At 40.8% G+C, this 17,001-nt stretch overlaps 1 protein-coding gene across 2 annotated transcripts in view; it reads right to left on the bottom strand.

Annotated features, from left to right (window-relative positions):
* The window catches only part of LOC114432419 (F-box/WD repeat-containing protein 7), a 48,798-nt gene that overhangs the window by 12,639 nt on the left and 19,158 nt on the right, over positions 1 to 17,001 (bottom strand). Inside the window, exons 1-4 of one of the 2 annotated variants that reach the window (XM_028400437.1) lie at positions 9,573 to 9,941; positions 5,615 to 5,697; positions 4,030 to 4,171; positions 971 to 1,105 (exon numbers count right to left, since the gene is read on the bottom strand). In XM_028400437.1, the coding sequence (XP_028256238.1) occupies positions 971 to 1,105; positions 4,030 to 4,171; positions 5,615 to 5,697; positions 9,573 to 9,611 (399 nt within the window). In that variant the 5' untranslated portion in view covers positions 9,612 to 9,941. Of the gene's footprint in view, positions 1 to 970; positions 1,106 to 4,029; positions 4,172 to 5,614; positions 5,698 to 9,572; positions 9,942 to 17,001 lie in introns of those variants that run through there. The other variant, XM_028400427.1, reaches the window with a different exon arrangement.

The raw sequence follows: 17,001 nt of genomic DNA, 5'->3' as shown, positions 1-17,001 counted from the left end.
ACTAAGTACTGCACAGTGTATGAATACATTCATTTTAAGTCAGAATATAGCTAAAAATTCAACTTGAGAAATTACTCTGTCATCACTGTACCTTCATGAAAGTTAAAACCTGTAACCACCGATGATATTTTGAAGGTTTTCACACATTACAGCTGTTTCAGGGGTCACCTCAAGTCACTTACCTAAGAGAAGACTCACCATCATCGGTCCTCAACAAACCTCAATCAGCTAAAAGCCTTTCTGAGCCAGCACTCATTGCCGGGCTTCAGGATATATCAAAAGTTTTAAAAATGGACCTGGAGTCACTGATTGCTTTTAAAGTCTGACATGCAGCCTGCTGCAGAATCTGTTCATAGTTTCAAATCCATCTGTCTCTGTATTGCAAACAGGAACTGTCCTGTTAAAATGACTTGACAGCCCCACCCTGTACCTTTTTCAGCTGAGGAGGGAGGAGGGGGGGGTGGGGGAATCATCAAAAGATGTCAAAGCAAACAAGAAAGGCAGCAAAGAGAAAACAAAATGAAAGGAGAAGGCTCATGTCCTGGTGGGAACACACATGATGCTGTTTGTACATTTGCCTGTGGAGCAAGTGGCACTGACATCCTGAGATCTTGCATCTTGTTGCCTCACTCTCAATGCTACACCGCCCCTCAACCTAACACCTGCCAGACGAGGTGTGAAGTATTTGATCTGCTACACGAGATTCGGCTGTTTTGTGAGAATCTCTCATGCGATCTTATCATCAGTGTGGCACTTCAGATTGTTTGTATTGTCAGTTTCGATGTTGAGCCAAAACAGGTAAACCCACTATGTATGCTTTAAAATGATATGAGGGAGGACTGCGACAGGCTCAGAGGACGGTGTGGCTCTTGTTTATTGGAAAAAAAACAAACAAAAAAAACCTTGTGAGAGTTCAGGTTGGAAGGAGGAGGAGGAGGAGGCAGAGGACAGGGGTTGGAGAGGAACTCACCTCTTTGGGCAGCAGGGAGATGAAGTCTCGTTGGAACTGTGGCTCAATCACCTGCATCATATGCTTGACTTGCGTGGGCTCACAGCTGTCAATCAACTCATCCAGCGCCAGCAGCTTCTCTGGGCCAGTCCAGCTCTGAAATACACACAGCGCAGAGAAAATGCTTCTAAATTATTGAAGCGCTCTAGTTTGATGATGGTAAAATTAAACATATTTTGCTTTCAAGTAGCAGCTTGGAACAATGAGACTGGTTATCAATGGAAAATAATGGTATGCATTTCTCAATCATATGCAACCCATTTGGAAATTCATCACAGCTAAATATGCTGTTAGTTTGGACGAATGAAGTCACTGGTTCTATAAGTTATGTATGTTGCTGTAAAGTTAACCTTTCAATACATGTTTTGAGTCTTTTTTTCTTCTCAAGCTTGTCCAAAGATACAAAAACAAGAATCTGCATCATTTAAACTTTTGACAACGATGCTCTCTGCAGCAAGCCTGGCTAAAAGGACCCCATTTACTACATAGTTTCTCAGTGACTCAGTATCCAGCTGTTCCTTTTAGAAATCCATGTCTTTCTCGTGTTGTAGGCAGTTTGACATGAACTGCATTCCCTCTCTCTCTGGGTCCTTTTTCCACGGTCTGGATTCTCTGTACTTCCTCTCTCTGACTCTCAAAGGATAAAACATTTTTGGCAGGTTTGCTGTGACAGGTGCCACGATTTGAACACTGCCAGGAGAATATTCATTAAACATCTACATCATGACTACCACACCCAACACATCTGTAGATGTAACTTGAACTGAATTCACTGCACTTATAACATGATTGTCCCAGTTTACTGCCATCAAAGTAGATGCATAAGTGTGTTTGTATAAGACTATCCCCCCACTAAGTTTGATACTTAGATCGGGACGCCTTAGAGACATCCTGTCTTCTGCAGTGTTAATGTTCCCTACGTGCCTTCCACAGCAGCAGAGAGTAGCTTGAGGCACCTGCATATTTCCAGCAGCCAACACATCAGTGAAAAAATCTGAACACCCGGAACCAGACTCCATCAAAAAAACCATTGTAAGGAATCTGTGGGCTTATTTCTCCAGCTTGAACATTTAAGTTTGTTTAACAGTCGCTGCTAAAAAACACTGTTAACTGTATGTATGTTGGACTCTGCAGCCACTGTTGTTTTTCCACTGTGGAGCGCTGAAATCTGACGGTGATTACAGGCTACGAAGCAGCCTGGAAAATCTGCCGCACACAAACCACCTGTAATTTGGCAGCTACAAGCTTTAGCCAGAGGTGCTGGTTTCAGAAGGTAATCAGTGGGTTCAGAGACCTCCTCCCTAACCCAGCAACAGCTACTTATGTGTTGCATGAATATTTTGCCAAACAGAAACCTGAAACAGCAGGGCTCCCAATTCATTTTTGTTAGAGATCCGTCAAGACAAATATGTTTGACCCACTGTACTTGGGAACATATTACATATGACGTGATAAAGGTTCTAAACCTTATTGTAAGTCCATTACAAGCTATAAAAACATGTTGCATTGATTGGTTTTAGTGTTTAAACACTGGAAAATATTGCTGAACCACTCCTTGTATTCGGTGGTGATTAATTGTTTTTGCTGATCCATTTTCCCTCTCAATGAGACAGGCCTACTTGTGCTTTAGTTAATGATTCAAAATTGGAGTATGGCTGTGACACGAACCAGGAATTAACAGCTGTGATCACAGTGCCACCACTCAGAGATGCAGAGATCCAGGCTGCAGAGGCACAAGTGTTAGTCTTTTGATCAACTAATCATTACGATGTGCTGATGACAACATACTTCAGTTCAAGACATTCATGGAAATGTGCTGAAAAACTCCCACTTAATGTCATAAAGACTGGATTCTTCTGGCCTCAATAAGGCTGCAGCCAAACAGATTTTGAGCATGTACCAGTACTGTGAGCTACAAAGACACTACAGGAGGTGACAATTTATCTTTTACACCAGTCACAATGTTGTTCTGATAGATTTCAGTCAATTAAAATGCTTTTAACAATTTATTTAGCAATTAGCAACTAATGTGTGGAGCTAGTTTTTACACTTGTGCTCCTTTACAAAGAAAACAAATTAGATGTTTAATTAGACAGCTTTAGACCTGAAGGATGTTTCCATCTTTGCACCCTGGTGCCACTTTTTTCCATCTAAACTAAGCTAGCTATATCTTAATATTTAACAAAGACACAAAAAAGTGCCATCGTCACATCTAACTTATTAAAACAAAGAATAAACGCTACCTAATATGCAGTGTAGCAGCAACATACAGGCTCAGACTGGACTGGGGAATGTACAGAATGTAGTTTTGAGGTACAGCCTGAGCTGTAAGATTAAAGACGGCAGGCGGGTCAGACCTGAGGACTAATATATGTAGAATAAACACTGAGGTGTCACAGGTTGCCCCAGCTATTCAAAGATAATAAGTTTAAACTCTCTTAGGTAATGAAATCCATGGCAACCCATTATATGAAAAGTCAGAGGGCCTCTATCAAGGCTAATATGTTTAAATGACATCTTATTTCCTTGAGGTGTAAAGTCATTAGCGCCTAACATGAAAGAAATGGCTCTATTACTTTGCATCTGTATATGGAACATTATATAGGAAAGTGAGAGTAAATACAGGGTAAAATATAATATGACATTATATACACAGCACACACATTTGACTGACAATACGATAGAACTAATATCTTAACTATACCTATCATGCATATTCATATTGCAGTACCTCCTCTATTTTAGAGGATTACAGAGGACAACTTTTACAGACCCTAAGTCCACAATAGACTTGTGTGATCTCTGCTTTTCAGTCTAAACAGGTACGGCTAATCCCAATTCCACGCTACAGTGCCTATGGTAATGTGGTAGGCCACAACAACAAGGCAGCAATTATCTCTGAGACTAAGTGAACATTGATTGGACACAACATCTGCTTTTTTGATGAGCTTTTGCTCGAGGCTTCAGGATTGCCCAGGGGGAGGAAAAAAGGAGCAGAATAAATCTTCATGCATGCTCACCTGAAATGTTCGGAGCCATTCTTGAAGACCCGAGGGTGGCTGGATTGAGGTGATACGCCGTCTCTGTTGCCCCTGACCATTGGCTGTTCTGATGTGGCCAAATGTGGTGGGTGTGGCTGGACAAGGGACAATTCCTGTCGGGCTGCAGGAGCGAAATAAAAAAACAAGAACACCTTAAATCACTAAATACTGATATGAGACCTTCAGAAAGAACGAGCCTACTACACAAATTAGTGGAAGATGTCAGAGCACCGCTTTCAACATATAAAGAGAAAACATGTTACACTGCAAATACATTTCAGGAGCATTATTAATAAGCACATTATAAAAACATTTACAGGCTTCTAAGAGTGCTGCCGCTGCAGAGATGATGCAAGAAATACAGGAGGTGAAAAGTTTAATGCTGCACTTCAAACTAAAAGCATTTGTCTATCACTGATTTGATTAAGCAACAACGCCCCACATTCTGTTCTGCTGGCAAATTGAAATTTAATCTGCTTTTTTCATTTTGCACTTTCCTTAATTAACTCCATTCTTTATTAAGGACAGGTTAAGATCCAATTATCAGACGTATTGTTATAGAGAACACTAAAATCTCTTGTTTTATACTACTACAAAGTTATTTGTTGCTCTCTGTACTATCAGTAACTGTAATATTCTAACATAATTAAAAGGTAGTTAGCTAGTTTTAGATGCAAATAAAAATCATAAGCTCACAAAAAAATAAGCTATTCTTTTTCAACTCGGTCCACCTCATTTATATCAAATGGAGTAGTGCAGGCTCAATAACACAAACACCTCACTGTATAATACAAGTCTACAGCGCCATAAACTACAGCCTCTAAAACGTTCATTACAGTTACTGTTCCAACAAAAACTCATCAATAAAACCTTCAAGAAGATGGAATTTACTGCAGAACTTTATTTTAGCTACTGTAGGTATAGCTAATAAAAATGGAAAGTAAGTGTATATTTCTGACTGGGAGACTTCAAACAAAGTCCCACATATTTCGGTTCAAGGCCAGACTCTCTTGTTGTGCCTGGTTTTGAAAAGCAGCACAGGACTTCAAAGAGCACCCATGTACCCGTGTAATGTTAGGGGCAGCGGCAGCAGCAGCAGGAACCATCCAGTGGGCATCCTCAGTGATTTGGAATTTGCTTGCTGACTGCAAAATGGGGAAGCTGGGGGTCGATTTCATTATTGATTCATTTTTAATGGGAGAGGAAGCTGAGACGGAGCCAGTTACATAGCAACATTTACAGTTAAGTGGCTGTGTTCTGATTGAATTTTAATGCAGCTACATGTAAGAGCAGGCATTAAATATTCAGGGCAAGAGTAACATCTGGGGCTGCTGGCTACATGCTAGAGATACAATGGAACATGAAGCATCCTGTATAGTATGTATTAAATCTTTACACAACCGGCTCTATTATGATGCATATAGCATGAAAATAATGAGATGAAGCTCGTATATTATTTCTATTAACCTAGAGGTGGAAACAAAGGGAGGGCATTGCAAAACTGAGAGGAAGGTTCATCTCCAATTGCTGGAATGCCTTGCGGGTAAATCATTGGTTTTCTTACCTCGAATACTCTGGACCTTTGCAGGGCTTTTTTCCTGAAGGGAAAGATCGGACCTCGGGGCCATGGTCCAACTTTCTCTTCATCTGAGAAAGAAAAAAAAACAAGGAAAAAACATTATAAATCATCACAGCGCGAAAGTGGGGAGACAAAAAAACAATACCGATACATTCTTCTAAAAATCATTCCCTTTATTTTTTAACAAGCCAACTCTTGAAAAGCAAATTTACAGAAAGAACATGGGTCAGGGAAGCTTTTGAAAGAGTGGTGGAAGCAGAAAAATTGCTCTTGCAAGTTACAGACTTTGTTAACATTAGGTCTGAAATTCAGCATAATAAAATACAGGCGCCACAGTCTTGCAACTGCTTTATGCAAATAAGGGATTAAAGTTTAATGCATAGGCTAGAGATTCAATTTATTAACATGTTCCATAACAAAGCACAAAGATTTGACCCATCTGTAGATGAAGCAGTTTAACATTATGAAATAGCAGCATACAAAAATTGTTTGTTTAACATAGCTGTGCTTAATTTTTGGTTGTGTTCCATGGTGAACGTGTATGACAGTGAATACCAATCACTGGGCAACCAGACACCCAATAATATAAGAGGCAAACACATTCACACCCAGGCTCCAAGGGAACAGCATGTTTTTGTACACAGAATAACCACAATGTTTAAAAAAACACTTCTGCAGGGAGGGTATAGGGTGCATTCTTTGATAATGATGTTTGACGCTTGATTCAAACTGATAGGAAAGAAAAACAGCAAGTGAGTTCTTCATTATTCTCTATCACCTGCATGTGCGCACATCACCCAGTCCCCGTTACCACCTACCCTACTGTGCAAACAAAGGAGCCTGTGTAAAGGCTTGGGCAAGCCAATTTTCTTCATCCCATGCCTGCCACTCTCTCTGGCAAGGCTTCTCAACACACATGCAAGTGATCACCGTCTCTGCCAGTCCCTCATGAATAAACAAACTAGCTGGATAAGTGATTTGTAGTTGTCAGGGCAAAATAAGAGGTTCACAGCCTGGCCTTATTCTTTCTTTAAATAAATATGTTCACATTCAAGTGAAAGCTTTGCTTGGTTTTAAACACACGCAAAAACAAACATTAAAAAAAATGCAATGGGATTTTGATTTACTATTAATCATTTCCATCATCAATTAATTTGACGGCTATCTTGGTTAGCTGTGCTACAAATGAAAACTCAATTTTAACAATCGGTGATCGTGAAAACAAATTCATCAGCTGATCTTTGCAGCTTTGACATGAATGATTTATTCTTCCACGTGGCATGTTTTTCTCAAGATTACAGTGCTCCCTGTAACATACCAATTTAGGGTCAATGGTATTTAGCAACAGTTTGTCTACAGTTACAGTCCAGCCTGTTGCGCTGGCTGCAAGACACAACCTGTACTGGAAAACGTGCTCCTTCTGCCATTGTATAATCTGATAATGGCTTGGAGAAACCAGAAACCAAATTTAAATTAGAACTGCTTTTCCCCGTTTGAGGCAAACAATGCTCCTTTGAAGCATTTTTGGTTAGTTATTGTAGTTTGTATACTGCACAGGGAAAGCAGGACTGGACATCTGACTCCGTACTGTCTGGCTCTACAGTGGCATGATTACACGTCTCTCCCCAAGATGTCTGTTTTTTTGTTTATCACTATAATTTGGGGAGTGTGCGTTTGTCTTCTGTGTGTGTGTGTTGAGCTTCAGGAACACACCAGGACAGTTAGTGATGAACCAAGAAAGCAGAGAAAAGTAGTCTTAGTCTTTATGCTGAAAATTGCTAAATAAGGAGCAATACATCAGCCACTGCAGACATGAATTAGTAATCAGTACAGGATTCCTGTCCAAGCAGAGCTCATACAAACATGCGTATACCATTAGCACCCCATTATGTACTGCAGGTTAGGTGCCCCGTGGTCATTGGACTGTGATCTGACAAATGATTTGTGATCTTTTTCCTCACAATTCAGCGCATGTGTGGAGCTGCTGACAGTTTCAAGGAGAGAGCCATAAAAGATGTAGGTAATTCATGGGGGGAATGTATAGAAACTGCACCAGGAAATTTGGCAAAAACAGTCTGAATGTAGTCCAAATGTTTTCAAAGCTGATATGGCTTATGTTAGACCTGTCTCAGCTAAATAATACAAAGGAGGAGTTTATAAGATCTTCATGGTTGTTAAGACCCAGCTCTTAAACCCAACCGCCTTGTTCTTAAAGCGGTGATCTCACTGCAATGGCAGTTCAGTAGCCAAGGAGAGTCTGGGTGTGTGTATGCATGCAGTGGGTGTGTGTGTGCATGTTTTGTGTGTGTGTTTTCAAGTGTGTGTGTGAGAGAGAGAGAGAGAGAGAGAAGGGGGAGTGCTGGCTGGCTTTGAGTGTGTGTGTATGGCACATGTAAGAAAACCTCAAACTAAATGCGAGCATGAAAACAAAGTGTGTAAGCAGCCTCTTCTTGTGTGTCAGCCTGGGAAAAGGTAACCGGAGAACGCAGTGTTTGTAAATCACTACCAATCAGTTGTCCCTCCCTTTCTGGCCAAAAGCACCCCAGATGGATGCAGAGAGAGTTAATGATATTTTAAAGATGGCAATTATTCTTACATAATGTGTTGATTCATTTCAACACAGACTACATCCTGCAGCATCCGTCACTTCATGAATCTTTTCTCGTTTTTCAAGTAGTGGTTCAGGCAGCCATGAAAGAGTTCCCTTCACGTCAATCTGCACCGGTAGATAGAAAAACTTGCTATCTTGGATCTGGCCATTTTTGAACAGGACTGTTCAAGTTGGAGGATTTTAAAGGGCCACAATTGCATTTAAACCAGATAGATGGGGGTGAATTTGTCCAGTTGCTGCCCCAGCAAGCAAAGAGTAGCGCTAAAATATTCAAGCAATCATGGTATCTTAGAATGAGTACATCCACAAAATGGATGGAGAATACAAATGAGCAAACACTCAGACTGCTGCTCCCTGATTGAGATAATTATTAGGATTAACTGTGCAAAATCCCCCACCACCAGGGATGTTCAGAACTATACGTGATTAACAAATGTGCTTGCATTACTGTTTGTACTTTGCATTTTCAGTTAAAAGAAAGCGTAATTTTATGGCTGTCATCCAGCATAATACACCCAACATCCTTGAGGATATTCTACCTCACGCAGTCTGACACAGTGACCCATTATCTGTGGTTAGAGCCTGAGGCGAGTGCACAATGTCAGGGAACAAGCTACTCCAACAGGCATAGGCAGTCTGATCACATGCATGCATTGCAAGCAGTTACTTTTGGTCAGTGCAATATAACCGCTGCTCCATAATGTAGAATCCTAATAAGTCTGCAAAGTGCTGAGGATTGTGCCATTTCTAACTGGTAACGTCTGCATGTGCTGTAGAAGTAGGGGATTTTATATGTAGGATATGTTACAGCTGCATAGTGGAGAAAAGGGAGGAACAGAGCTGATGTACAGGTGCAGAGCACATCCAGCCAAGACTGAGGCAAAACAGGCTCCAATGCCATCCACAAACGTGAGATTTACAAGTGTATAACACAGATACAGAGGCATTATTTCATCTGATATTTCAGAATTAAATGGCTCTTCATGCACCAAAGCAGCAAGCCATTTACGCACACAGTGACCATCCCTGAAATACAGCCATAGCTTTTATTTACACATCTTAAGTTACTATGGTGGAAAGGATGCCACATCGCGTCGTGGTATCACAACATTTAACGCAGCGCTAACACCACATTAAGGCCCGGGCAATTAAAAGAGGCGTCTCTAGGGGTCTGCTACACTGCTGTTCATCCTCCGCAGTGGCCGTACAATCTGCCGCGAGAGGCGCGTCAAAGATAATGTGGGCGACAGAGCGAGTCAAACATTAAATAATAAGAGATGGGGATGTGCTGGAGGTGACACGGCGGTTAATACGAGCGGAGATCCTACTCACTTTGTAGAAAATCATCTTTAAAGTGCCGTAGAACCCCATCCTGATAATCCGGTGTGTTTTCCTTTTTCCTCTTCAGTGATAATCGGTGAAGTCCAAATCTCTGTGCGCGGTGGGCAGATCGCACTGACAGTGTGAGGGCAGTGTACTCTCAGGTAAATCCGACGCCGTCTCTGATGTGAACATGCTCGGGCACGTCACCGGACTGGCGTGCATGCAGTAGATTCCCCTGGTAAAGGCATTAGAAATGGGAGTGTGGAGAAAAAAAAAAAACTCCGCCGTATCACGTCGACCTGAAAAGAGGGGGGCTAGGTCGAAGGGGTGAACAATGCGATGCGACGATCCCGGAGGCTTGTGCGCCGCCGAGCAGCCTTACCGAGCAGGGAGTGAACAGATGAGGGAGAAAGAGGGTGACACTCAGCAGAAAGGGGAGGAGTGGAAGGGAGAGCGTCAGAGCGCAGAGCAGCAGCCTCTTCCTCTTCACAGGCTTCACGACCGCTCCTCCAAACAGGATCGGATTACAGCCTCCCCGACGGAGGCAGCAGGAATGGTGCAGTCCATTCAACACGGTGCGCAGCGCATCCTCAGCGAGCAGTTACCGCGGGGACATATGCAGCGCACACAGACACCGGGTGGGGTACGTCTGTCTTCCGCATCAAAGGTAACCCCCCCACTTGTTGCAAGACCACAGCCCAACGTCCACACTCCCTTACAACTTTAATCTCCACTTTTAAACATTATAGAAGCATGTATTGTACATTCTGGCTACTTTTCACTATACTTTTTTTATATAAAATATATATATTTTTTTAAATTATGTATCTGGAAACATCAGATACAATACTTGTAAAACATACCACACTAGCTGCCCTAGATTTGCAGCATTTACAGACGATGCATGCATGATGTGAATGGATCCAAGGCTGCCACACCTGCTTGTTTGCAGGCCAATATTTGCATTTCAGGTTGGCAGGTGATGTCAGACAGCACCTGCACCCTGTTAACAACACACAATGCACTGCTGATAGCTTCACAACTCTTATCACAGCTATTAATTAAAATCACGACCTCGAGATTTAATGTACAGGCACATAGCCACGCCAAATCTAAGCTATCACAACTATGAGCTATGAACTATGAACTATGATACTAAGAGCGACTGATTTGATTAATCTGGATAGAAGCATTTGGGTAAACTAAAATATAGTCCACTGAAAAAGTTTCAGATAAATGTTGCACACAAGTTGGGACCACACCATTAGGTTCAACATTTTGCTTCTCTTGACCTCACAGGACATCAAGCATGAGACCTTTGAAACAGGACACAATGAAGGGTCATGGGAAGGACTCTGTTCACAGGTGATGGAGCTTTAAGACCTGGCAGCCTTTCAGACACTCCTGGCTTACACCTGTAATTACTGAGTGACAGAGCACAGGGGGGATTTTAGCACTGGCAGGCAAGAGATGTGTGGTAAAACCTGCCACAGTATTGCTGAGTTTTAAAAAGGACATCTAAGGCGTTTTACATGACACAGTATGTAATGAAACCATCTACAGTATGATTTATACTTAAACTAACATCTGAGAGGAGAAGGCAGGTGTAGTGGGACTCAACTAGTCACACCCTCATACAGAAGCATTAAAATCACTGGGTGTCAGAGAGCATGAGACAGGGCGGTTTGAGCTTTGTCTCTGTGTGTTTAAGGTGGCTCTCATGAGAAAGGCCCTCTTGATGCTCTCTGCTGGCCCAACCTTTACACAGCACATTGGAATGCTTGGCATGCGAGAAGGGTTGCACTGTGGCCTTTCAATAGGCCGTGGCCTCCTTTGTCGCTCTCCTTCTGCCAGTTGGTAAAGCATTAACAGGCCGCTCCCCCTCCTGATACTGACCCCCCCGCTTATCAAAACCAAAATCTTGCTAGTGAGATGTGGAGCCGCACCAAGCAGACGCCTTTTTTTAAAGCGAACTAATTTTTAAACATCTTGTTCATTATGATCAACAAACACTTCCAGGTAATAGCATTCCCATCAGACACTGGCTCCTCTTTGCTGCAATATTTGAACAGCAGAGGATGGATAAAAATACGCTCATTACGTTGCAGCGTGGAAGATAGCTTGTGGGGAAATGCAAATGCCATCTCATTTGACTGTGCACAAATAACAGACAACATCAATGCCAAGGTTTCAGCATACCGCCTCAACTGATACTGTACAGGCCTGCAGATACGCTCAGCATCCTTAGAAATGTGCAGGTACAAGATCGCATGAGCACATTTCTGCTAAAAAAAGAAAAAAAGATTTCTGTCAGTCTATGTATTGGTAATTTTGAATTCATAAACCTTTGACTTCATGAAATTTAAAAAAAATGATACAGTAGGTTGAAAGATAACAAAAAGCTGTCAACATACATGAAAATTTAGAATTTAGTACTTGTAAAAACCACTTAAGCATATAATTGATCATAAAATTGCTAAAAAGGACATTTTATAGACCAAACATTCTGTAGATGAAGAGAAAATTAATACAATCCTTTAATTGCCAAATTTGTCACATTAATTTCTGCCGAACAAGTAATTGTATAATCCTTTTAGAATTTAGTAATGAGACATGTAATGAGTGAATTAAAGGTCTAGAAGGATTGGGGGGACATGACTGGAACCATTTTCAATCAACAGATGTTGGTGGGAAAAACCACACTACAGGAGAAAGGGGCTTTCTTGAGCAAATGTTTAATGTGAGGTGGTGAACTTGAAGGAGGCAAATACTTCTTGGGCAGTGATGCATCACTAAATGGGGCTGTGTCATTGTGCGATTGTCCTCTCAGTGTGGAAAAAAATGAGAACTAGGGGGTCTGGTCTCAATAGATTTTTTTTTCTGAAACGGGTGAAGTGTGATGCCCATTCCAGGCTGGACAGATGCAGCGCTTGTGGGGGAGGTTTGATGAATAAGGAAACCATGGATCATGGCATTCTGCGAAGGATAATAACATCAATGGCATGGGGTTGAATTAACATATCCTAGAGCCACCCACGCGACTGAAACATTTATGTTTGAAAGGGTCAGGTCAAAAAAGAAATTAAAGCGAAAGAGGCAGAGGTATCTCCCCTGTGACATCAATGTGACTCATTGAAAATAAATGGAGAACAGAGGTCAGTATTTGCAATTATTCGCAATTATTTAGAAATTGGACTTGCAAGCAGATGCATCAGCTTTGAATGCATACAAGCACAAGAGTGGCCTTGAGAAAACAACAGGCAACGGTCCACAGAATGTAGACAAAGAAATATGAGTGACTGCTAAGGAGAGAACATTCAAAGGCTGAAGGCGTCACAAGCAAGCAGTGAGGTCAGAAAAAAAAACACATATTTGTTGTTTATCACTCAGCATAATCCAAAAGGATTTTTTTTTCATTTCAGTGGTGAAGGTCTGTTGATCACAACAGCCATGCACAGCTGCTTGATTATATCATCATATATTTAGCCTTGAGATGGGGTACAGTGGTAATCGGAAGACACAGACATTTTATTCCATTTTTGCCATCAAGAGTTCTGACATGCACAAAAAAAACGATTTTTAAAATGTCTACCTCCTGCATGCATTCTTCCAATGACAGACTGCTACCTTAATATTTGCAAAAAACACCACAATTATCATAAAGGATAGGTTGCAAATCTCAAACACAGTACACATTCTTTTAATTAAATGACCCAAACAATGAGGCTATAGCAGAGCTTGAAGTACACAGATAAACCTGGTGCTACATCTTTGTTCTGTGCCTTTGACATCAAACAATATTACTGGAAGTAACAGACGTGTCTTCTCATTTAGTAATGTGTACAGTCGGAATTGACCACCAAAACCTCTGTAAGTCAATAGAAGTCAGAGCTGATTTCCCCATGGAAAATAAATCAATACAGTGTGACAGAAGGAAGTCTGCAGCCAGGCAGAAGCTAGAAATATGGCTTGTAGGCCTTTGCTGACCAGTTGAATTTCAGTTTGCATTCATGCCTGCTCAGTCTAATATGGTACACAGTGAAGACATTGGCAATAGTAAGCGTTTTACCACTGTGACAGTAAAGTTGAGTTTTATCCTACTAACAGACAGCTTAAATGTTGTCATGATTAACATTTCAGAAACCCAGCTCCATTCTTAACCTTGACCAGGCTTCATACTCAATTCAACACAGAAATTCCAACTACAACATGGCCTCTTTCTAAAAATCAAATATCAAAACCTGTCATGGTTTTCAGTTGCATGTGCATTATTAATGACAAATCAACTGTGTCCTTTAAAAACACACAAAAGAAGAAACTCAGAAGTGCCACTTGTGTCACTTTGCACATCAATGATGCTCCCCGTCATTAGGCAGTCACAAGCATCATAACCAAACCCATCAGCTCAGTGCCAGTGGTTTTTTTTGGAATCTGCTGTAACAAAAATGCTTCAAAGAGAAATGAGACCCATCTCTGTTGCCTTGTAACCCATTTTTCATGTGACCGACAAAACAGCCACAAAGTTGGACAGCATTTTTGGATGGCTCAGTAAGTGTCTCGTCTGAACAGCACCCCCCTCTTATTTGAAGGGCCTTCTCAAAGTCAAGTTCACCAACGAAGGCCAAAATCACAAGCTTGTGGCGGAAGGCTTCACAAACTCAACGATGTGTTCAGCCCTGAAGAAGAATCCAAAATGCACACCTATATATTATGTGCTATGTAATAATTACAGAATACATGGGATGATTTTACATATGATTGTCTGCTGCTATGAAGCGGCCCTTTAGAGCCCTTTAAGCATAATGGAAGTTCTCTACCACATAACCTTCTAATACTAAGCACCTGAGAAATAACATACATACGCCCTCTGATGGCAAACTATGATTGCTGTAGCGGTATTACTGTTCCACCACTTCTAATCCTTTTCCCATGATAGGCCTATCTGGTTTTGCATTTGGATGCAGCCTAAGCTGTCATATCTCGTTCAGAAATGAAAGAGGGTTATGGAAATGTGCGTGATGAGCCAGGTGAAACTTGGCTGGGGCTGGCATCAACATTTACACAGGAACAAATAAACCTCTTTAATCATCCAGAATTACCACTCTGCATCCCAGATGAAGCCGAGCGAGCCAAAATGTGGTCGCCTGTCATCTGTAGATCCCTAAATATGCTTGAGAAGCTGGTGGGAAATGGTGTTGGGACATTTTGACAGTCACTTGGTGTTTTGCCTTGACCTGAACCCACTACAGAAATTCTCTCATCATGCTTGCCTTTGGTATTTTTTCTCTCTTTTTGATAGCGATCTAATCTGAAACACAATCAGGGCTTTATCTTTCCAAAGCAGCATTTTGCATGTTTGCTGTTGCAAATAAAGAGTTTCAAAGGGAAATATGCATGAGAAACCTCTGAACTGAGACTTGGCCTTTATTTAGGTGGATCAGAGATCAGAAGATACTATTTAAAAATGGCCTGGTGAGAGGTGAAGCAAGAAAAGGTTGCAATTATCCACCATCTTTTGACATTACCCTTACCATCCAAATAGTATCCAATAGTAGCTAATCTAGCAATATGCCTTTGTGGCATTTTTAAAATATGGATGAAGAGCCATGAAATGTTGTGCAAACACATTCCCCAGAGAATGAACGTTTTTACTTAAAGCAGTACAGTATGCAATCAAAAACAAGTAATGGCTTTTTTTTAATAATAACTTTTCTTCAAAAGTAGACATGTATCAGTTTGAGAACAACACAACAGAAGATTCGACTCGACAACGTGACAAACATGAACTGAACAAACAAATTGTGTGATACAATGACAACTAGTAGAATGACGAAAGTATGTAAGAAAAAAAAATCAAACAAGGCTTGCAAAGCATTTTGAGGTACTGCAGGAGCTGCCTCTCCCTTTTCTAAAAATCAAACTAATAAGCAGAATATGTCCGACAGGCGAGTCTGACTTGATGAGGTCATTTGGACAGAATGAGAGTTAGTAAAATTCAACCAAAACATACAGAACCTATTTATCTGTGCTATTTTAGATAGCCAGGTTAAGAAGACAAGTGGCTCAAATGGGGGTTTGAAATAAGTAAAATACGTGACTCTAATGCTAATTCACAATATAGCCCTCTGGGAAGTGAAGGACACATTTGATCTTGTTTAGATGAGACCACTGGCCATGCTGTGAAAGCCTAGGCTCTTGTCTAAAGTGTCTGTTTGGGATTATTGTTATCTCTCAAGGGCCACAAGCAGAGTGGGTGATAGCAACCTTTTTAGGGTCTGCCTTGACTGCTATCAATTGCCATGTCTGATGATACAAAGAGAGACTCCAATCATAGCTATATTTGAAAGAGAGATCATAAAGGCAGCACATGAAAGTTTATACGTCTTTGGATTTGGACATTTGTTGGCAAAGATAAATGATGCAATGTAACAGCAATGAAACTTGTATGTAGACTGTTGAATGGATAATGCAGGGTTTTGCTATATATATATATATATATATATTCTATCATAAGCCCCACAGGCTTGTTTGATAATGTAAATGTGTTAAAACAAAAAACAGACAAATTCAAAGAACTGCTTTGAAACCTAATTTGCTCTAACACTGTATGATTGAAACAGATTGTTATTAGTATATGAAAGGAAAATGTGATTACTTCCAAGTAAACCAATAAATAATGTGAACTACAATAAATATGTGACTCAATGAATTTGATTAAATGAAGAACAAATACCTTTACAAAAATAGAATAAAGTCTTTTTGTCTTAATGAGAATTTATTTCCCTGTATTAGCCTGCTATTGTTTTTATAAAGGGTGTAATGTGAAAAAAAAGGGAGTGAAATGATTCTCGTTTGCCTGCGTATTAACAAATATAGACCTTTAGAAGTGGTGTGCACTGAACACAAAGAGAGGGAGATATTACTTAACAAAACAGCCAGAGGCACAATAAAATTTGCTTGTGGATAAGGAATGCAAGAGAAGATGATCATAAGTAATGTAATGATTCAGTTTACTAAGTATACAGAACCTCAGGATCAGCTTTGTTTAATATGCCACACTGGTATGACTGAGGATCAAGTGACCTTTTTGGCTGAGGCAATGTGAGTTAATAACAGAAGGAATGTTGGTTAGAATTTTTTTATACATTGTATATTATGTGCAAGAGACAGGACCTTACTGTTCAGGGAAAGACCAGGTCATGAAAGGAGAGTGCTGAAGGAACTAAGCTGATTTTTTACAGGCCATGCCTAGATGATGATAGTGATGCTGTCTCCCAAGATTTAAGAGGCTACATAGAAGGACAAGGGTCAGGGGTCATAAATGTTTCATTTCAGGAAGGTCAAAGGATCGCTGAACCTTAGATGGCTTGCAAACTTGTTTGTCCCCCCCCTCCTCAACACACAAAATTTCCTGCAGCAGCAGATGCACTAAATTTAC

Source organism: Parambassis ranga, chromosome 1 (genome assembly GCF_900634625.1).
Source record: "Parambassis ranga chromosome 1, fParRan2.1, whole genome shotgun sequence".
Taxonomy (NCBI): Eukaryota; Metazoa; Chordata; class Actinopteri; family Ambassidae; genus Parambassis; species Parambassis ranga.
Note: the sequence above shows the minus strand (reverse complement) of the source record. Positions and strands in the feature narration are given on the sequence as shown.